Source organism: Chaetodon auriga, chromosome 13, assembly GCF_051107435.1.
Source record: "Chaetodon auriga isolate fChaAug3 chromosome 13, fChaAug3.hap1, whole genome shotgun sequence".
Classification (NCBI taxonomy): Eukaryota; Metazoa; Chordata; class Actinopteri; order Chaetodontiformes; family Chaetodontidae; genus Chaetodon; species Chaetodon auriga.
The window spans coordinates 1,123,125-1,145,532 of record NC_135086.1 but is presented as its reverse complement, the minus strand read 5'-3'; the positions used below and the strand labels follow the sequence as shown (position 1 = coordinate 1,145,532).

Sequence of the window (22,408 nt, the reverse complement as noted above, 5' to 3'; positions counted from 1 at the left end):
GGTGAAGACATCGAAACGTCTGCTTTCAGATTCCACTGAAACATTAAACCTGATTAAATACCTGCAGTCATCAACCAGCAGCAGGTCGTTACTGAAGTCTTCAGGCAGGATCGAACGACGATTCATCGAAACGGTCTGAACTCTTCTCCACAGACTCCAGGTTTATCCCGTCGGACCGTTTGTAGTGAAGAACAACACAAATATGGCGACAGATACAGGAAGTGATAACGTAAACACAAGCAGGCTCATTGTTCATAGGGCCGATGATCACATACAGGATGAGGCTCCAGCTAAAGATCTGATTCATCATCCTTTCACACAGCAAAACAGCATTGAAGACAAACTGATTTTAACTGATTAGTGACAGATGAAAAGTCCCAAACTGACAGAAATGTTCAAACAGGTCAGGAATCAGCTGCAAACATGCAGAATAAAACATCTGATGACCTGATGTTAAAAACAAGACAAACAGACGTCTCTGGGATACAGACAGCATTTATTCTGACAAATGTCTCCAAGTTGTCTTGATTTGTCTTAAAAAGCAGCCCTTTTTCTAAAAACGAATAAATAAAAACGATCAGCTGAGTGATGCAAAGTGTTTCTAAACAGGAAACAGGAAACAGGAAATCCTGCTGAACGTGTCGAGTTTCCACAGAAGCTGAAGATTTTATTTCAAACAAAGTCCTCGACTCAGTGCAGCTTCAGTCATCTTCACAGTAAATATCTTCATCACAAGAATAACATGAGCAGAACCTCCTGCAGGCGGAGCAGCTGAGTCAGCCTGAGCCGAAGTGAAGCTGATCTGAGGTCAGATCGTCTCAGCCTGCTGCTCACTGACGCCATCGACGCAGAGCTCAGAAACACTTCCAGCTGTAAACGTCAGTGTTTCACAAACCAGCAGGTCACTGAGATCCACTTACACACCTGAAAGAACGTGGACCGACAGGAGGACACGACAGGCGAGGACACGACAGACGAGGACACGACAGACGAGGACACGACAGATGAGGACACGCCAGACGAGGACACGACAGGCGAGGACACGACAGACGAGGACACGACAGATGAGGACACGACAGATGAGGACACGCCAGACGAGGACACGACAGGCGAGGACACGACAGACGAGGACACGACAGATGAGGACACGACAGATGAGGACACGCCAGACGAGGACACGACAGACGAGGACACGACAGGCGAGGACACGACAGACGTGGACCGACAGGAGGACACGACAGACGAGGACACGACAGATGAGGACACGACAGACGAGGACACTCGACATATGTTGGATTCAATAAATAACTTTAAGGCCGTTTCTGTCATTCAGTGTTTCATATCAACAGAACAACCGTGAAGCTAAAATAAAAGACAACAGAAGAAGAGTTTCAGTGGAGGACCTGCAGCATTTTCAGTGAGACCTGTTAATAAAGTTTCAGCACTGCCTTTGAAACGGTACGAGTGACAGAATCCACTCAAAGGTTTGTTTACGCTCACAAACGCAACAGATTGTTGTTTTAAATGTGGAAAAGAAATTCAGACCTGCAGCGTCTTTACAGAGAGGAGAAGCATTCAGCTGGAGGGGCTTCAACCACCGCGAGGGGCCTCAGCCACCGCGAGGGATTCAACCACCGCGAGGGGCCTCAGCCACCGCGAGGGGTTCAACCACCGCGAGGGGTTCAACCACCGCGAGGGCTTCAACCACCGCGAGGGCTTCAACCACCGCGAGGGGCTTCAACCACCGCGAGGGGCCTCAGCCACCGCGAGGGGTTCAACCACCGCGAGGGGCTTCAACCACCGCGAGGGGTTCAACCACCGCGAGGGGCCTCAGCCACCGCGAGGGGCTTCAACCACCGCGAGGGATTCAACCACCGCGAGGGGCTTCAACCACCGCGAGGGGTTCAACCACCGCGAGGCGCTTCAACCACCGTGAGGGCTTCAACCACCGCGAGGGGCCTCAGCCACCGCGAGGGGCTTCAACCACCGCGAGGCGCTTCAACCACCGCGAGGCGCTTCAACCACCGTGAGGGCTTCAACCACCGCGAGGCGCTTCAACCACCGCGAGGGGCTTCAACCACCGCGAGGGGCTTCAACCACCGCGAGGGGTTCAACCACCGTGAGGGGTTCAACCACCGCGAGGCGCTTCAACCACCACGAAGGGTTCAACCACCGTGAGGGGCTTCAACCACCGTGAGGGGTTCAACCATGGCTCCACCATCAGTCTGTGTTAACAGGATGTTCATAAACAGGAAGTTGTGACAGGGTCTCATCTCTCCTGCACTGCTGTCCTCATTCAGCTTCAGGAAGTGAACTAACAAACATTGAAGAGCTCAAATGAAGTGAACACAAGCGTCCTCACACAGCGACCACAACCAATCAGAACTGACCCATAATGCAGTTCACCGTACAGACCGCAGAGCTCAGTGTCTTTCAGCAGGACAAACGTTTAGTCAAACATTCAGTCCATGATCCAGCAGGACGAAGACGTCTGTTGGTGTCTCGAGCTTTAGTTTTGGTTTGGTCGCTCAGATTTGAAGAAATCTGCCGCTGAAACCTTCTCAGCACAACACCGACGAGAGGCAGCAAAGAGCTACACCGGTGAGACAGAACGCCTGCAGTCCTGATCCAGGACCGTCAAAAGTTTAACTCTGTTGTTTGGTTAAACAGCTGAGCAGTGCTACGACCAGCGCGTCGTTAGCATGTCTGGGCAGCCGATCGGTGGCTTCGTGTTTACGCTTTGTTTGTCGTTAACTAATGCAGGCCTGATGTCGCTGTCGAGGCGTGAAGACCGATGGACCTTCCTGTACCTGAGGAAGGCTTCAGTGTCGCAGATCGATCAGTTTGTCATTCGAGCTAAAAACAGAAGCTAACGTCACGACTCGACGCCGCTGAGTAACAAAACATGTCTGATTTGAACAAGTCACGTTGGATTTAAAACAGATGAAACTGACTGACATCAGCTGGTTCGTTAAAGTACCGACACGTGAGGACCAACACGCTAATGAATCTTCGTCATCGTCATCAAACTATGGCTTGTTCAGTTTCACTGTTTGGATGTTCATGGCTTGTTCTTCCTCTCCTGACAGTCGTCGGTCCATCGTCTCCCTGTGATCGCATATGAAATAAACTCAGTCCCAGCAGGACGCCGGCGTCCCGCTGGCGGCTCGACTGATGCTTTCAAACCATCTGATTGGTCCATCTCACTGTCAATCAACACGTCAAAGGTCCTTCAGAGCAACACGAGCTGTCGTGTTTCCTGTTGCTCCTGTTTTAAAGGTCACTGAAGGGGTTCCTGTTTTTTATTGGTTAATAATTCACAGCCATGACTGTGAGCTCAGTGTCAGCACACTGATTGGTTGTTTCTGTTCTGATCAGCTGATGATACGCGTTTTCATAAACCCTCAAATATCCACATCAGAAGTTTCCTCTTATTGGTCTCAGTGTTCAAACTGTCCCGATGACTCGTCTGTGTCCGAGCTGAGACGCTGACAAACGGAAGCAGCTTCTGGCCTCAGAGATCAGGGTTCAGTTCACGAGTCCACCTTAAGCCATCATCATCCTCATCATCCTCATCCTCATCTTGTCTGAGCTGGATGTGTCGGGACCTCGTCATCTCAAACACGACGTCAGAAGCTTCTGCTGAGACAGCGACAGGAAGCTGAGGACAGAGGACAGAGGACAGAGGACAGACTCGGACCCTGAAGCTTCTTTTTGCTCAAACGTGTCGGATTCACTGAAAAACGCCACCTGATGGTTGGAATAAGCCGTGTTTCTTCATTTTTACTTCGATTCGGGAGTCTCAGTCAGTTTGTGCTGATCTGTCTCGGTGCGGACAGCGCAGCTGACCTGCGGTCTAGTCCAGCTCCAGGTGTCCTCACAGGGACACTCAGACAGTTTGATGGACTCACTCTGGAGCTTCGGTCTGGATGAATCTTCTCTGCACGGTTTCTGAGGATGAGCTGATGTTGACTGACAGTGAGCTGCTTCATTCTGCTCATTTAGCACCTGTGTCACACTGTGAGATGTTCCTATTTTTTTGTCCATGCAGTCCAATAGGACAGCAGAGCACCAATCACAGACAGCAGCTTCCAGAATGACCATGACAGCGAATCACCTCCTTCGCTGGTGTTCTGGCGGATTGTTTGGGCGTCACGTCTACCGAGACGTTCAGTTTGAGTTCAAAAGCCTTTTTGATTGAATTTGAGCCGACGTTGATGCCAAACCTCAGCTGTGACCTTTGACCCCTGCTGCTGCTGTTTGTCATGTAGGAATCTGACGCCTGCTCTGTGGACCTTTACACGGAAACACACCTGATCTTCACTAAACCACAGTCGTCACTCTAAACTCCCACAGATTCGTCTGCTCATGAACGCCACATGAGATCTGGAAGTCGTGGATTTGAACTCAAGTGATGTGTTGGTGTCGTGTTCATGTTTACAGTTTTCTGGTAAAACGTTAGAAAATAAAGTTTAGAGTTACCTCCTGCTGCCACCGGGGGGCACCAGACCAAACACCCTCACGGTGTCACAGGAAGTACACTGACCTTTAACAACGTGTTTGTGACTTTACATCCGTCCAGACACAAACCCTCATGAATAATCCACTTCCTGTCGGTCCACGTGTCGTCCTGGTTTGTCTGGGCTGATCGCACACGGCCGCAGAAGAAATCCTCTTTGAATCGTTCAGTCGCTTCGTCGTGTCTTCAAACATGCTTGAGCGATCAGAACTCATCTCGAGCCACGACAGCAAGAAGGAAAAAAGACTTTCACGAAGGACGTCGATCTGAAGATAAAGACGTGAATTCTGGGTAGAAACATTTTCTGCTGCCAAAAAAAAAAAAAAAAAGACGAATCGTGTCCAGTCTGCTGCCGTCAGCCATGAAATGATCAGACCACTGATGATTCACCACATCAACACCTGAAGGAGGGTCAGTGCAAAGACCCCTGACAGCGTCAGTCGTCAGAGGGGTGGAGAAGAGGAGGTCCTGAGGAACGAACGACGAAGAGGGAAATGCAGACAAAGAGCTTTGGAATGAAGACAGAAGGAAAAGAAGGAGAGGAGGAGAGGAAGCTTAGATCCACAGAGGACGACAGGTGAGTGTTCAGCTCAGGAAAACGTCCAGCTACCTGCGTGTGTGTGTGTGTGTGTGTGTGTGTGTGTGTGTGTGTGAGTTTCATCAGCTGCAGTGGCAGAGCAGCAGTCCGGCCACTAGGGGGAGCAGGTTGAGCAGCAGGAGCCACAGAGTGATGGCCAGACCTGGAGAGCTGGAGCAGGGATCTGAAAGAGGAACCAGACTGAGCTGAACGGCTGCCTCTACCCCAGCGGCCATGAGCCACTTCTCATCACTAATAATCAATAATTATCATCAGTGATTACTGATAATCAAAGCTGAACATCAAAGAAGATCATCTAATGGCCACTAGATTCAGGAAACATCCCATCATTTAGATTTCAGCGTCAGGACAATCTGCACCAGCTGATCCAAGTGGAACGCCAGAGAAGAAAAAAAAGACCGAAGAATCAAACGGACGTGAAAAATCAATAAATAAATTCTTTGTTTTGTTTCCTTTTATCCAAATGTTCATGAATTTGTTGTATCTACGTATTTCTTTTTCATTTGAATCCTTATTTATGTTTAGTCTTTTATATTTCTCACATTATTTTGTTAATTTACTTCTTTTTTCCTTTAAATGTTATTTAAATTGGCATTATTACTTTTTTCAATCATTATTTTACTTCATGTATTTACTCATGGGAGCAATTCTGAGGATTTACAGCAGCACTTTGAGCTAAAAGCTAACATTAGCATGCTAACATGCTCATGGTGATAATGCTAACATGCTGATGCTAACGTTTTCCATGTTCACCATATTAGCTTAGCTTGTTAGCATGCTAACATCTGTTAATTATCCCTACTACAGTTTTCAAAGATTGACGAGATGTTCGATGGTCGCAGTGACGTCAGCAGCCTCCATCAGAAATAACTCATTAACAAACTCAGATAACAAAATCAGCTCCTTTGTTGTATTTTTTGGAATGAACACATTATTTCTTCATTTGATGGTTTCCTTATAATAAAATTCTGGCTTTGTTCACCTGCCAGCTGCAGCTTCAGGTGCCGTCCTGTCCACCAATAGGAACAGGGTGCAGAAGCATCAGCTGACACTTTGTATGTAAACGTGAGGTGAGGGCAGATGACACTCACCAATGGGGTTACTCCTGGAGGTGTTGATGGGCGGGAGCTGGTGGGGGAGCGGGCAGTCGTCACAGAAGTCGGTGCAGGCGGGGCAGATCAGGACGCCGTTGTAAACCCAGTCGTTGACTCGCACGCTGACGCTCAGCAGCTGACCTTTCCGGACGCAGCGGAAGGAACGATCCTGAACGTACACCGTCAGGCCCTGAGCCGAGCACGACACCTGGACACGATTTAAGAGTCTGAGCGTGAGCGCCGTCTGATGGCGAGGAAAAGAAACGGTTACAAACTGCTGGGAGTGTGTCGTCGGCACCTTGTAGCAGCCAGAGCCCCAGTCCGGGTACGTCATCTTCCTGGTGCACTGCTCCATGACGAAGGCCGACTTCTGGTACAGACACACGGAGTCCGGCCCATACTGCTCCGCCCCGTAGTTCCTCCACCAGTCTGAACACACACACACACACACGCACACACACACACACACACACACACACACACACACACACACGATTACAGAGAGCACTGGAGACAGCAGTCACAGTGTCACAACACATTTCATTCATTCATCTTTAAAATTTTAGTGAACAGATGCAGAGCTTCACTTCCAGCCTGCGGACACAGCACAGCGTTAGCACGGTGTTAGCGCAGAGTTAGCAGCAGTGAGGGCGGTGTGAGGGTCACCTGGCTGGTTCTCCGACACTCTGCAGTACGAGTTCCTCTGGTACTCTCCGCTGAGGTGCCAGCTGAACTCCTGGCTGAAGGGACAGTAATCAGCGATCTCCACAGCGCCGCCGAAGAACGCCAGCTGGTCGGGAGCCACGTCAGGGATCCTCTCAAAATACTGACACGCACACACAGAATCACAGTTTACAGTTCAGCTGAAAACACTCAAAGATGAATTGATTGGTCGATTGACAGAAAACTAATCAGCAGCCATTCTGATAACTGATGAAACTTTTCTCTGAGCTATAAACTGAATATTTGAGTTTTGGATCAAAGGTTTGAACTCTCTAATGGACACATTTCATTATTTTCTGATATTTTTCACCTGCTCTACTGTGCCAGCTCTTACCTGTGTGTGTGTGTGTGTGTGTGTGTGTGTGTGTGTGTGTGTGTACCTGGTACTCCAGCGGCAGCTCCTGTGGATATTTCTGCAGGTTGCAGACGGCCACAGCCAGCTGGTCTTGTCTGCAGGTGAGCTGCAGAGGAGACGCTCGCACTGTGTGGCAGTACGGAGTCACAGCGTGTCGTCTGCTGTCAGATACGACAAAGTATTATCAGATTGTGATTCTCTCATTCAAGGATTCACAGTTTTTTTGACTTTGAAGGTCATTTCTCCTGCGTGCATATTCTGAGAGGCCACGTTTACGGTGCTGAGGTGTCGTCAGGCAGCAGGAAACTGGACGTTTTCATGCAAATGAACATTAAGTGAGTGCAAATGATTGAATGTACGCTGTAAATGAATTCAATAAATCTGGTCTCCTGGACAAACTGGAAGAAACACCTCGTCTGAAGAGAAGTTTCTCACAGACAGTATCAATTACTGTGACCTCTGTCGCTGGCGCTCCATCCAGAATTTGCAGCTCTTCATGACGAAGTCGCAGCCGAGGCCGCGGCCCCAGTCCAGCCTCTGGGCCAGGCTGTAGTTGGCTCGGTACCATCCGCTGTCCTCCATGATGGCCAGCGTCAGCCGAGAAAACACCCTGTTCTGGGTGTGGGAGCCCGTCATCGCCTCGTTCTGAGGGAGGAGGAGGAGATGATGAAAACAGGGAACAACCCAGACCGATCAGTTCAAAGTCAGGCGGAGGAGGTGTGGTGACCTCCAGCAGTCTCTTCTCCCAGTGGTTCAGCTCAGTGCCCGTCCCTCCCTGGTTCTCCAGCTCCATTCCCTCCAGGATGGGACAGTTGAAATGTCTCCTCGCCTCCTCCTGCAACCAAAGAGAGGAGCACAAACAGCTCCGTCAATACTGACGACTGTGATAACAACCAAACGGTCATAATCACTATCGATTAACGAGTTATTGATCAGTAACTGTTTCCCTACAGACCCAGGACATGTGTTCACATTATGGATTAACTTTCATAGTAACAATCTTTGGGCCTACAGCTTGATCTTTAAACTGTCTCCTCTGTCATGTTCAGGTGAAAACACCTGCATACATGATTGGCTGACTGAGAGTGAAGGTGAACACAGAGGAACTTCAGCAGGTGAGCACGAAGACAAACTGCACAGTGAAGGAGGTGGAGGAGGACTTTCACCCCTTCAGGATTCTGGTGGAAACTTCTTACCACGACGCGAGGAGTGACCAGGACGTGGACCTGGTGTCGCACCATCTCTCCTCCTCTGATGTCCCACAGCCTGCTGACCCTCCTGATCACTGCATCACTCCACTGGTACAGACCCAGGCTGACACACACACACACACACACACACACGCACACACACACACACACACACACACACACCGGTAAGAGCTGGCACAGTAGTTCAGTGTTCTTACTGTAAATTCTCAGATGAAACAGTCAAATAACAGCCGGCAGGATTAAATAAAAGCTGGTTTCTAATAAAGGCCGGGTATGAAAACACTGAAGGGGGTTAACTCTGCTCCTCACTGACGTCAAGCTACCGTCAACACATTAAAAATCTACATAACACGGCGACATGACACCGTGAAATGAGGACATAAAACCTTTTTCTTTACTACACCAGAGTACAGTATTAAACTAAGAACAACTTCTTTTTTAAAGTGCAGAAAATGTTTGATGTCATTGAGCTACAGCAGCTGCTGTTGAAGGTTTGGACATCGCTGCAGTGCTGGCTGGGTAAGTGACAGTCTGGTCTGGAAGCTCTGGTCAAGCCTAACCAATAGAAGCAGCCTGGGAGTGGCCTTGGAAGGTCTGGAGCACAGTGAAGTGTAGGTTTTCTACCTTTTGAATAAAACAGAACCATAGTCCAGGTTCTCTGTTTTCTCTGGTCGTGAAGCACCAGTTTCAAAACCACCAGCTCCTTTCTAAAGCAGACAGACCAGTTTTAGTCTTATCTCTTATCCTTATGACAAGGCCATTTCTCTAGTGATGAACTCCACCTTCAACCAGCATGTGAAGGTACCAGGCAGGGACAGACGGACACATATTCTGCGTCTCGGCAGGCTGAGATCATCTCTAATCAGTAGAGTTTGGTACAAACTGTATTCACCTCTCGTTGAAGGCCGGCAGCCCGCTGGCGAAGCGAGGAGTCAGAGGTTTGCCCTCATCATCGTGGTAGAAGGCGAACAGACCGGCTGAAAACCCCTGGTGGACAGAGGACAAACAGTCATCCACAGACACTCTGCTCCGAACATCGTCACATCAAATAGATCTTTCTAAATGAATTAAAATGTGAGGGCTTCTTATAGCAGTCCAGCTTTATCTGTGACGGCTCCAGCTGAGACGGTCAGAAAGTTTCTTTACAGCAAGAAACGCCACATTTGACAGAAGAGGTTCAGGGTTTGAGGAAAATGTTGCAGCACTGACCAGAGCGTGAATGATCTCATGTTTGACTGTGGAGAGCATCCCTTCAAACTCCTGAGGCTGAGAGGAGATCATCGCAGGACACAGGTTGGCATAGCCTGCTATAGGTCTGACGGACAGACACACGGACAGTGGACATTATGTACCGTTTGACTGTTATGCAGACGATGCACAGCTCTATCTTCCTGTCAACCCTGTTATCAGAATTAATATAAGTGAGACATGATAAAGACAATTAGCTAGGACACATGACCAAAGCTGGAACTCTCTGAAGAGTCTAAACGCTGTGACAGAGTTTTGATCACATGACAACACGTCCACTGCGTGTGGTCCTCCCCACCTGTCCAGCTCTGCCTCCAGCTGGCAGTAAGCAGCGTAGGCCACTATGTTCTCCTGCCCGCAGCGCTCTGTGGTGATGCCGCTGACGTACAGCACGAAGTCGGACCCTTCCACTCCGGGACCATCCGGGGGCCCCAAGGGGCCACATGACTTCCCTGATTCACTGCACACCTTGCATTGCTAGGAGAGAAGCACACAAGGCAAGAGTGGACAAAGGCTTCTGAATATAATAACCTGTGACGGGATCATGACGCCTCGCATAAAAGCAGAATGTGACGACCTTCATAGACTCACCTGAAAACAGCACAAAGACAACATATCTAACGTTTGAGCTCATCAGCTTCATTGATTTTTGCTTCTTCTGACTCTGATGCTGCTGGCAGTGACCAGTTTGACTGCAGATGACTGATTCTGGTTTTACGGACACTCTCTCTCTCTCTTTTCACACTCTTTTGGAATCAGGGCTGTAATTGGTCGATGTGAGCAGCCGATGCTGCACAGTCACATCTTCTAGTTTGGTTGGACTTTGAGGACACAGTGTTATGTCTTGTTGTGAGTGTTTTTACTCACAGACTTAAATCTATTTGGTGTTTCTAAGACAGAAACCTGCCTCCATGCCTGAAATGACTTTGCTGATCCTTTTCTTTTCTCTAGCACCATGAAGAGGTTGAAATTTGTGGTTTTGAGGGAAACATCTCAATAAGTATTAGAATGACACGGCGTACACACATTCACGCTCCCCTGAAGATGAACTGTAATAACACTGTTGATCATCTGACTTTTCATTAGTGCTGTAATTAGGGTTCCATTTTAATTTGTCCAATACTTTGATTTATGACCAATTATCTACAGAACTAATGGCATTCACACCAGCCTCAGCTGCACTTTGTGTTATTTCGCTGCTAACATGCTAAACTAAGATGTTGACCATGGTAAACATATCTGCTAAACATCAGTATGTTAGCATTGTAAGCTTGTTCAGCCTCACAGATGGGCTAGCATGCCTTAAGCCTGGTTTATGCTACTGCGTCGCAGCGACGCCGTACCTACGGCGTACACCCGACGCCGTCACTGAGCATTCATAGTTCTGCGTCGAGGGAACGCGTTGCTCCGCAATTCACCGCCAAGCCGCTAGGGGGGTGTGGCTGTGTCTTTGTATGGTTTCGGGGGGCTCTTGTCGGATTCCTTGGTTTTCTTCCGGTCAGAGACAACAATGGCGACTGAGATGGAGCTCATCGATATTGAACAGCAAATGATGTTACTTCAAATGTTGAAGCGCAGGCGACGCAGAAGACGTTTGCGGAGGTGGTCTGTCCGACCATTGAACCAGTCGAGGATGAGAACGGGGGAATTTACCACACTGGTTCGCCCACTGAGGCGTCTCGATGAGCCGGAAATTAGGTTCTGAGCAGACCAATCACAGTCCTCGACGTTCACGTCACTACGCGTCGACATGACGTGTAGTCAGGATTTTTTGGAGGTGCGCGTCAGGCTACGGTGTAGGGTCCGTGTAGGGGTCTGCGTCGACGGTGTAGGTACGGCGTCGCCGCGACGCAGTAGCATGAACCAGGCTTTAGACTGCTCAGTCTCGTTGTTACATGATCCATGACCCTTGCTGACCTGCAGGTGGTGCTGTGGTACAATGATGGGGCCACACCGGGTGACGTCTGCACAGGCGTCCTGGCAGTAGCGATGAGGGTCATCTCTCTTCCTCAGGTACTGGTTGGTTGCACATTGTCTGAGACAACAGAAAAAAACAAGCATGTGTGAAAAGGTAAAGCGTTGCACCTTTGAGAAGTGCCAAACGTTGGAGCAACAAGATGATCGTAAAGGCGTCGTCTTAACGTCCACGTTCCCACAGAGCAACATCAGCAACATTCGTGTCATGAATGAGGATCAAAGTTGAGGGTTTAAAACAGCGACCACGGGTGAAACCAGACATTGAGCCTCATGCAAGAACTAGTTTGTATTATCATTCTAATCTCACTTATTTCTTCCTCTTCACTGGTGCTTGCTCGTACGACTGTTTCAAGTCAGGTTCTGTAGAGGAACCTCAGCTGTAGTCCAGAGCTGAGAACACTGTGATGGACAGGTGACATACCTGCTGAGCAGCACAGGCCCCACCCTGTGTCTCACACTGAAGGCCCTCTGCAGGTAATCAATGGCCTGAGGAAAGAGCTTATCCTGAGGACACACACACACACACACACACACACACACACACACACACACACACACACAATGATGTCAATTCTGTATCACTGCAGCGAAGTGAGAGCTTCAACTACAGCACGTCAGTCAAAACAAGGCCTAATGAGAGAGAAACAACAATCTGCATGTTGACCACTGAAGATGAGCTTCACACTGCAGTTCCTCTGATGGCCACTAGGCTGCCTGCAAGAAGACTTAAACTGCCCTGAAATCAGGAGAAAAAAACCTCTAAATTGTCTGGAAATACAAACTCTCTGTGTATAATGCTGAAGATGAGATAATGACTTCAGCATGTAAAGTATCCTTGGCACATTAGGGCCATCTGTAGATAACCAGAACTGTGTGAAACCATTGGTAGACAGTTTATCAACGAGTCCTCAGGTGTTACTCACCTTAACTAGTCTCCTCTTGTCTGCAGGAAGCCTGTGGACAGAGAGCACATGTGCCAGAGAGAGAAACCATCACTTACACAAACATGACGTCGTCACAACAGAAGCCTGAGCCACAGAGAAACTAAAAAATCTCAGGCTACAGTTTGAAAGTCGTGTCATTGTGTCAAATGTCATTTTTGGCCAGTGATGACAGACCTACATATTATACAAATGTGATGACCGTGAGTCTCTGGACACTCAGCTTGTTAGTGAAACTCTATGTTTTGAATTTCAGAGTTTGGTGAACCGGCAGGTGAGGAAGATAAAGGCTGATGACGGTCATGGTTGTGTGTGAAATCTTACTGGTCAACGCTGTAGTCGTAGATGATCTTTATCTTCAGCTGAAGGTCATCAGGAGAGCTTCTTTTCGTCAAGCGCTCAGGCTTCAAGTACACATGATGGACAACCTAAAAGAGACAATCAAAGAAATGATAAGGAATAAAAGACATTCACTACACTGAATGTTTACAACATCAATTAACTCCAATAGCGGTATTTATTTAAAGTTTGCATTTGCACGAGTTGTTAATTATCATTACTCACTTCCACCACTTAAAATACCCCACAGAGTCCATTTTGAGCCCGATCTAAATATCTGTTTCAGTCAACGATAGTGCTTTTATTCTGAAGAAGTCCAACCGGAAAAGCTATTTCGGCTGTTGCTGGGGAAACTGAGGCTAAAGGTGCACAGTTGAAACTGATGAATGAATCGTGCCATCAAACTCACGTTTCGCCCTTTAAATGAGCCTGATAAATACTGCAATTTCTGCTTATTGTCATCAAACACAATAAACTCTATGAACAACGTCGTCTCATGTTAGCCTGTTAGCTTGCTAGCTAACTATTGCAAATCTCATTCTAATCGTTACAGTTGATGTCACACAACAGCTAGCTAATATACTGGTTCGCGGAGTTGACTCTAGTGATGCGTGTCAGGCGGTAAATTTCTGTGTAAATTAACGAACCACAGTAAAGAAGCCTTTCTTATCACACGATATAAACATATACGTTAATTAGCCATCGCAGTTAGCGTGCTAGCTCGCTTAGCCCTGCGCTGCCACAGTGCTATGGCTAATGTTAGCTTAAAGTCAGTTGACATCAACACAGCAGAGAAACCGGGGCTCACTTCACTGGGAGAGGGAGCTCGGTGTTTGCACGTCCCATGGCAGCTGACTAACACAGCCAGGATGGACAAGATGAGGGCAGAGCCGAGGAACCAGGACACGGACGGCTTGCCATCCCCGCTCAGCCTCGGCTCCATCCTCCGACCAGCTCGACAAGCGGGGCTCGGCAGCCCGAAGTCAACAGAACCTCCGTCGGCCCGGTCCCCTCGGTGCTCGGTTCGTTCATCGCTTGCAGGGTGAATCAGAACATGTTAGCATCCCGCAAAAACTTCTGACATTTAAATCTACAGAGGAGCAGCAGTGATGGCAGAAACACCGGCCGGTACAAGGTAAAATCTGCGCCTGACAGCAGACGGGTCCTGGTTTGTTGCTGTGTGTCAGCTGAGGAGAGCGCCGGCGCTGCAAAGATCGTCTCCTGACAAGATGCGTCACTCTGAGGAACGTGCCCTCCGCGGGTGTCAGAATAGCGAACAGGCAGCACGCCCAGAGTCCAAAGATCGTCAGCTGGCGGAGGACTCTCTCACAGCCCGTGTTTCCTTGTGTCTCTTGTCATGGCTGGATTAACCCACCAGGAGGCCCCGGGACAAAGAATTAGATGTCTGCCCCAAACGGCCCGTTTGTATAAATTTGTCTGAACACAAATTTAGTTAAGAATAAGCACCACGTAAATTTTGACACAAGTGTGGATATATTTAAGCTAAAATTGGGTGTTAACATGCTGCCAGCAGCCTGAATACTTTGGCTGCTTTAGTGCTGCATATCCACAAGCTAATTTAAAAACAAATTTAATAACTATGAGCCAACTGACACACGTTAAAGATGGAGCCCTCTGGGCCTCTACAGGTCTGGGGCCACTTTTGATCATTCAGTTCTGCCCAGGAGGGATTATCTGTTTGAGTGCGAATTTCATGGACTACTTCTTCTTCTTCTTCTTCTTCTTCTTCTGTCTTCAGGAAGGTTTGTACTTCTTACTTCCTGTGAGTGCCTCTGATGCTGGTTCCCACGCTCTGTGACATCCACACACCAAACTTGATTAACCTCGCGGAGAGACCAGTTGAATGTGATTAGTTGTGAATGCTGTGGTTTAACTGAATATTGAAGCAGCCTCTGATGGCTGATGAGGAGCTGCTCTGTGCCTCTCTGATCACGTTCATCCTTCTTTTGATCCCGTCTTCTTCCACTCTGGTCTTGACGTGCATCAGTAAACATCCTGTTCAAAGTCAGTGAGTCCAGACAGTTAAATTGTGCTCTGCTGAAAGTCGACTGATGGTAAATGAGTCAACAAACAGTGAGAAATGTGGTGACGATGAGCCCAAAGTGACACCTTCACCATGTTTGTTTGGTCCAACCAACAGTCCAAAGCTCCACATCATCACAAACACATTCAGATCATTGAGATCATTGAGAGGAAAAGCAGCAAATCAAACATGTGAGAAGATCAAACATCAAATGAATCGACAGCGAAGATCAATGAAACCATTAAAACAATAGATAATCACTGACTTCCTGTCGATACACTGATTGATTAATGGATTAATCATTTCAGCTGAGCTTCTATAAACTGAGTTTAATTTATAACAAATCATATTTTAAAAATCCACCACACATTTTGTGTATAACAATCTTCATGTTACTGTTAGTAAAGAGTAAAATATTTCCCTCTGAGGAGTCAAAGTAGAAAGTACCATGAGAAGAGTAAAAGTACTTGTGATTTGTGCTTCAGCAGTGTTTGAGTGAACTGTATCTGTCAGCAGTTTGCTTTGTGTTTCTCTCCACAGTCTTCAGAGATGAAGCCAAACGTCTGATTTGTGAGCAGATTATTGTGTCACAGTCCAGCAGCATGTTTTGGTATTTTGGTATTTTCCTGTTTTCCGTGATCAGTTGAGAGCAGCTGGACCGACTTCTTTCATCGTAATAACCGGGCGTTTCTCCTCAGCCTCGTCTCTGTTGTGGTTCTTGTCTTTTTCAGACCCAAATGAGAAAATCAGTCGTTTCTCGTCACGGCCGCCATATGAAACATTTCTGGTAACCACCAGAACTGACGTCGCCTCCTGAGTCCCAACCCAAAACTTAAAAGACATTGTTGTTAAATTTTGGTGGTTTCCAACTTCTTTTCCATGTGTTTCCTCTCTAATGTCGGAAATTCACGTTTTAATTATTGTCAAGGAAGAAAATGTAAGCTGGTCAAAGGCCAGTTTATCCTGACGTGGATCGATGTGTGAACCAGTTCACTGTCGAGGTTCTAATGTTTCATACATTCAAGACACAATGTGGCTTTTTAGGAAAAACACACCTATTCTCTTTCTTGCCAAGAGTCAGATGAGAAGATCAATACTGCATATTTATTTGGTAAATCTGAAGTGACACGTAGGAAATGGTTAGCTTAGCTTAGCATAAAGACTGGAAACGGGGGAAAGAGCTAGCGTGACTGTAGCTTCATGTTTAACAAACATGACATGAGAGTGTTGATGGAAGAAGATCAAAAATATTCAACTACACAGAAAGTCCTACAAGTAAAAGTACAAACGTGTTAGCAAAAAGGTTTTCAGTTCAAAAAGTATATAAGTATAGATGAAATAATACTTTGTGCTCATACTAGTATTTCTGCTGTGAAGTACATGTAGCAGTGATGCATTCACTTACCGTTGTACATAGTGAACAGTGCTGATGGAAACACACTGACAGAGAATCAAAGGTCATTAATGAGCTGCAGAAAACAGACTTTATTACAAATGAAGAACACAGTTTGGAGGTACTGTGTTTCCTTCCTTTAGTGGTGTCCTGTTGTTTTCAGTCACTGGATCCTTCAGTGTTCATATTCAGTCATTTACAAATAATAAACTCAGCGGAGGATTTTTCCCCATTTTTACATCATGATGTTGATCACGAGGTCTGACTCAGACGTCTTTGGCAGAGGGTCAAAGTTCATTCATTGTAAAGCGTCAAAGCAGCTCCAATTTAAGGCTGTAAATCTTTATTAAACGGGACATAAACCCCCCACAGGCAGGAAAGAGCCCCCTCTGCTGGTCATATGCAGGTTATAGTGAGGAGATCACAGTCGCTATCAAAGAGTAATCATCATCATAAGAACATGGAGACCAGCTCCAACGAAACTCAGCATTTTCATACAACTAAACAGTCTGAGTGTAATCTGCCAGCAGAAGTGTGAGTGACGTCCTCAGGTGAGAGGAGTTCAGGTGAGGTCCCATCACTTCCTGTTTGGGTCTAAAGTTTATTGAGAAGAGAACAAAAGAACAAAGTCAGTCTTTGGTTGTTCCTGTCCTCTCTGGTCTCCAGGTGAAAAGTCAAAGACGTCCAACAGACGAAACCGTTAGCTTTGTATTAATCTTCCAGTCTGTCAGTCTGTCTGTCTGTCTCTCTGTCTGTCTGTCTGTCTCTCTCTCTCTGTCTCTCTCTCTGTCTGTCTGTTTGTCTGTCTGTCTGTCTGTCTGTCTGTCTGTCTGTCTCTCTCTCTGTCTCTCTCTCTGTCTGTCTGTCTGTCTGTCTGTCTGTCTGTCTCTCTCTCTCTGTCTCTCTCTCTGTCTGTCTGTTTGTCTGTCTGCCTGTCAGTCTGTCAGTCTGTCTGTCTGTCTCTCTGTCTGTCTGTCTGTCAGTCTGTCAGTCTGTCTGTCTGTCTCTCTGTCTGTCAGTCTGTCAGTCTGTCTGTCTGTCTCTCTGTCTGTCAGTCTGTTTGTCTGTCTGTCAGTTTGTCTGTCTGTCTGTCTGTCTCTCTGTCAGTCAGTCTGTCTGTCTGTCTCTCTGTCTGTCTGTCTGTCTGTCTGTCTGTCTGTCTGCCTGTCTGTCTGTCTCTCTGTCTGTCAGTCTGTCTGTCTGTCTGTCTGTCTGTCAGTTTGTCTGTCTGTCTGTCTGTCTCTCTGTCTGTCTGTCTGCCTGTCTGTCTGTCTGTCTGTCTCTCTGTCTGTCAGTCAGTCTGTTTGTCTCTCTGTCTCTCTGTCTGTCTGTCTGTCTGTCTGTCTGTCTGTCTCTCTGTCTGTCAGTTTGTCTGTCTGTCTGTCTGTCTGTCTCTCTGTCTGTCAGTCAGTCTGTTTGTCTCTCTGTCTCTCTGTCTGTCTGTCTGTCTGTCTGTCTGTCTCTCTGTCTGTCAGTTTGTCTGTCTGTCTGTCTGTCTGTCTCTCTGTCTGTCAGTTTGTCTGTCTGTCTCTCTGTCTGTCTCTCTGTCTCTCTGCCTGTCTGTCTGTCTCTCTGTCTGTCTGTCTGTCTGTCTGTCTGTCTGTCTGTCCACCTCCGTTCAGACTGATCATCTCACCCTCTGTTGGATGACAGTGATGATGTAGTTCAGATGTTCATGCTCTCCTCAGGATGAACCTTAACCTCTGACCTTCCTTACAGCTGCAGCACTGTGCCTACTTTGTCTGTCTCTGTCCTTCAGACATTTCACTGAAAACCACAAATGTCCAGCTGCTGGTGTCTTTGGAGATGAAGTCTGGGCATCGTCAGAGTCATGAGGATTCATCCTCTGGGAACCACGAATGTAAAAGATTTCATGGAAATAGATGTGGAGGTATTTCAGTCTGGACCCACCGACCAAACGGCATCGATCCCCAGATCCACACTGCTAGCATGGCTAAAACTGGAACCAGCAAACGTGCTAGCACAGAGGGTTGTATCTACTCATGGAAAGTGTTACAGCTTTATCTGCCACTACAGTTTAGTTTTTCTGGCCATTTTTAGTCTCTTATCAGCTCCTTTCACTATCAGGCACTTCAGGCGGTGGAAAACAGAGATTACAGTGTGGGCAGTGAACGCAGCCAGCAACAGGAGGAAGAGGGGCTCGGTGTGATGATGAGGCCCACTACTCACACCTCAGAACCAGTGTGAACCAGGGAATCATGGGAACCCTCTGTGCCGCCTCTTTTTGAGTCTGGCTGAGGACTCTGGAGGGAGGAAGAGGAGGAGGGGGAGGAGGCGGCCGTGCAGAGGGAGGGAGGCTGCTCATTGTCTGGTGTCTCTGAGTCCTTTTCTCTCTCTTGCTCTTCCTCTCTGTCGGCTTCTCGCCTCTGTTCTTCCTCCTCCTGCCCTCCTCCCTCCTCCTCCTCCTCCTGCAGGGCGGTGAAGCGCTCCACCACGCAGTGAGCCGTCAGTCTGGCCTCAGGGTCGTGATCCCAGCACTCGGTGATGGTGGAGCAGAAGATGCTCATCCCCTGGAGGACAGAAGACTTAGAGTTAGACAGCAGGACATCAGGGGACACAAAGCACCAGAATATCCCTACACGTCCTTTCACTGGTCCTTCTGTGGTTTTCAGTCTGACTGGATCTGACCTGGTGCTGCGTCCACGCTGAGGGGATGTCTGGCCGTCCTCTGTCCCTCAGCACCAGGTCTCTCATGCTGTCCACACAGGGCTGCTCACAAACCTTGGAGCCAAAGGCTGGTTCGTAGTTCTTCACCTCTGCACCAACACACAAATACACACATTATGTTCACATGTGTGTTCGAAATGGAGACGGATGTGTTCAAAGGGATAGACCCCTCAAGACTTTGTGGCATCTTCAAGCTTTATCGGTCCAACTGAAAATCTTATCGATCTTATCTTGGCTCTTGGCAGAAACTTCGATAGAGCTGAAGAGGTCGACAAAAGGTTCATGACCCTTCATTAGATTTGAATGTGCTGGTTCAGTTCTCTGCTTCCAGCTGAATGAATTCAATCTTCGTACCAGCAGTCTGACACATTACACTGTATTGTTGCACTAATGACCCTTTCACACTAACAACTGGCTTTTGTCCTCAGTGGGAAAAGGTATACTCCTCATTCATTCCCGGGTCAGATGACTCTGCAGTGCCCACAGGTTTTTATCAGCTCCAGCTCCAACTGGCAGCGATGGAAACATAACACCTGAGTGGACGCGCTCATTTTCAGCCCTTTTCGGCTCGATGCTATGACACACAGTGAAGTTAAAGACGTTGGCGTGTAAGTAGCGAGGAACATTATTTATTGTTGTTTACAGTCCACAGGAACAACAACGTGCAGCAGTGATTCTGTTCTTCATATTGTGCAAAGAGAAACCAAAGTAAAAGATATAAAAGCTGACTGCAGTAACACTGTCACTGAGCTCCATGCTGGTTCATACTGTTTCCTGCTTTCTGCAGCATTTGTGACACCGAACATAACACACCCGGAAAAAAGGAGGCAAACCCGTCTACAGGCTGTAGGAAAGGTTTAAAAACTGCACATATGTGCTATTTGTTGTAAAAGTGGTTTATGTTAGAGCCTATGATTCAGTAGCTTTGAGCCAGCGGGTTTATACAATAGTTCATAAGGTCTGAAAAACGTCGCTCCAATAAGTTGATATCCTCGAGCAGAACATATGAGCTGATGATGCTGGTACAAGCCTTCGGCTTTCACATGAAGGATCTATTTCTGGAAATATCTTAATGAGCTTTTGTTCAGTGTAAATGATGTATTGTCTTGAGCTGTAGGAGGTGTCGTGAACACGCTGAACTGCTATGAATCTGATCTAACAGCTTTGTTGGATGTTAGTATGTGGCTGAAACGGAGGCTTTCTTTTGTCTTCCTTCCTTAAGGCTGTCAAACATTAGACAGCCCCAACGTTGAGTCAAATATGGCAGGATCATTAAAGTTATGAGGGGAACACAAACATGTGTGTCTGAACCAAACTGAATGAAAACCCACTCAGTAGTTGTTGAGATATTTCACTGATGTGGTGCTGCATAAGTCAGGGATCAGATTCAGTAGGAGCTGTTCTCTGGGGACCATGAACGTCTTGACGGGGTTTTGTTCCAATCCGTCTTGTTGATGGGCAGTTAAGTGAAAGCTTTGACCTGCTGGTGGCGCTTGAGGTGTGACAGGGAAGGTCAGGAGATCACCGAAGTCATAGGATTTCCTGTGGGGACCATGAATGTCCTTCCAATTGTTGCTGAGATACTTAATATAATAATACATAAGCCACTTTAATTTTGCTGCAAAGAGGTGTGGACTAATGTCTGGTCATCTCTTTAGAAGACTCCCAGTTTGCTTCTATTGTCATGAAGGTATAGAAAACCATGGAGAAGCTCCTACCTCCAATGGCGTGACAGCGGGAGGACATCTCCCAGAGGACCAGAGCCATGGAGTAAACATCTATCTGTTTAAAGGCCTCCAGGTCCTCCAGGTTCACCCTGGACTCAAGTACCTCAGGAGCCATGTAGCGAGCTGTCCCCACCTGGACAGGACGATAGAGGGGAATCCAATCAATGGATGACTAAAACATCAGATGCAAGTTCTGCTTTGTGATGTATTTACCCACTGCTTAACAACTCCACCTGTGCAGTTTACCTGTCCACTGTTGGCGTAGTCATCGACAGTAAGGGAGACGTCCAGTCTTAAGGCCAGACCAAAATCACACAGAGCGCACTCCCTCCTGCTCTTCACCACAATGTTACTGCTCTTTAGGTCCCGATGAGCAACTGGCACCTACAGCAATACAGGAAACCAGCAACAAACACCATAAAAAGCAGAACGTACGACTTAAAAAGCATTCGCAATAAAATGATGAGAGATGCACATCAATGTTGTTACAGCTGTTCAGCTGCCTTTGCACACTTTTAATGAATTAGCCTTAGGTCACTGTTAGTGGATACTGTGCCCTCAGCAGTCCAGTGTATTTCTAAAAAAGCAGGTGAGTCACAGTCAACAAGTGTCCGGTGGTGAGGTTGGAGGCTCTGCCCTTGAAAACTCTTGACTGAAGTCTGGACTGAAAATGAAGTAGCATCAAACTGTCCCCATGAATCTTCCCCATCAAAGATAGAACAATGAAATTCAATATGGCTCCCAGACCGACAGTCATGCTCGGTTAGTTTAGCTGGCATGAAGGGAGCACATGGAGGGTGAGGTGCTAGAAAAACGTAACATGATAACAGTCAGTAAAACTGGATTTCCAGAGATAATAGACTGAGCTTACCTTCGGTTCCCCACTGAGCGTTGTGTCACTGTGGAGATGAGCTAACCCCCGAGCAACACTGGCCGCCATGGCGACAAGTTCCTCCCAGCTCAAAACATTTTCTGTGAGGAAGTCCTGCACGTTCCCGAGGCTGTGATAGGCCAAAACCAGCCAGTACTTCCTGAGGGCGTGGCCAGGCAGGCCCCTCTCCTCAGCTGCAAGGAATCGAACCACATTGTCATGCTCCATCTTGGGGTCAGAGAAGATGGAGCACTCGTTTCTCCAGGAGGCGTACTCTACAGCTGGAAATACCTTCACCGCAACGGTTTCATAACTGGTAACTCCACCCTTCTCTCCCTGCAGGAGGCATGCTCTCCACACCTCTGCAAAGCGCCCCTTCCCCACCAGGACCTCCAGCTTGATGGGCAGTGGTTCAGCCAGCTGGCCCTGCCAATCCGTCATGTTACTTATGATGTAATTGTTGAGATGCTTGGAATCCTTGTCAGCCTCAGGATCTGTCACACCTCCTCCTCCACCCTCTCCCAGAGCCCCCAGACCCCCACATGGCATGTCAAAAGCCTCGTAGAGTTCTGGGTTGCGTTTGGTGGGCCAGTCAGGGCGTGCAGGAGGGCCTGGTTTGTCAGGGCGGCGTGTGCGGTAGAAGTAGAAGGCAGCTGTGGCAACTATGGCCACCAGGACAG

General features: G+C 47.6%; 2 protein-coding genes across 3 annotated transcripts in view; both read right to left on the bottom strand.

Annotated features, from left to right (window-relative positions):
• Positions 1-479: 479 nt before the first annotated feature.
• On the bottom strand, positions 480-14,175 carry lmln (leishmanolysin-like (metallopeptidase M8 family)). 2 transcript variants are annotated; one of them, XM_076746517.1, is made up of 16 exons: positions 13,814-14,175; positions 12,991-13,094; positions 12,649-12,679; positions 12,147-12,229; positions 11,666-11,783; positions 10,047-10,225; positions 9,710-9,815; positions 9,393-9,487; positions 8,486-8,603; positions 8,017-8,124; positions 7,747-7,934; positions 7,315-7,450; positions 6,878-7,037; positions 6,510-6,640; positions 6,209-6,419; positions 480-5,280 (listed from the first exon to the last, which is right to left on the bottom strand). In XM_076746517.1, exons 1-16 carry the CDS (start codon positions 13,946-13,948, stop codon positions 5,180-5,182), a joined length of 2,004 nt encoding a protein of 667 aa, XP_076602632.1. In that variant the 5' UTR covers positions 13,949-14,175; the 3' UTR covers positions 480-5,179. The 2 variants fall into 2 exon arrangements, with proteins under 2 accessions (XP_076602632.1, XP_076602633.1); XM_076746518.1 differs by having other exon boundaries at positions 7,315-7,447.
• Positions 14,176-16,514: 2,339 nt separating this feature from the next.
• tgfbr2l (transforming growth factor beta receptor-like) overlaps positions 16,515-22,408 on the bottom strand; it is a 17,661-nt gene continuing 11,767 nt past the window's right edge. Inside the window, exons 4-8 of the mRNA XM_076747002.1 lie at positions 21,729-22,408; positions 21,104-21,241; positions 20,849-20,990; positions 19,092-19,219; positions 16,515-18,973 (exon numbers count right to left, since the gene is read on the bottom strand). The exon at positions 21,729-22,408 is cut by the window's right edge and continues 60 nt beyond it. Coding sequence (XP_076603117.1) covers positions 18,629-18,973; positions 19,092-19,219; positions 20,849-20,990; positions 21,104-21,241; positions 21,729-22,408 — 1,433 coding nt within the window. The 3' untranslated portion in view covers positions 16,515-18,628. The remainder of the gene's footprint in view (positions 18,974-19,091; positions 19,220-20,848; positions 20,991-21,103; positions 21,242-21,728) is intronic.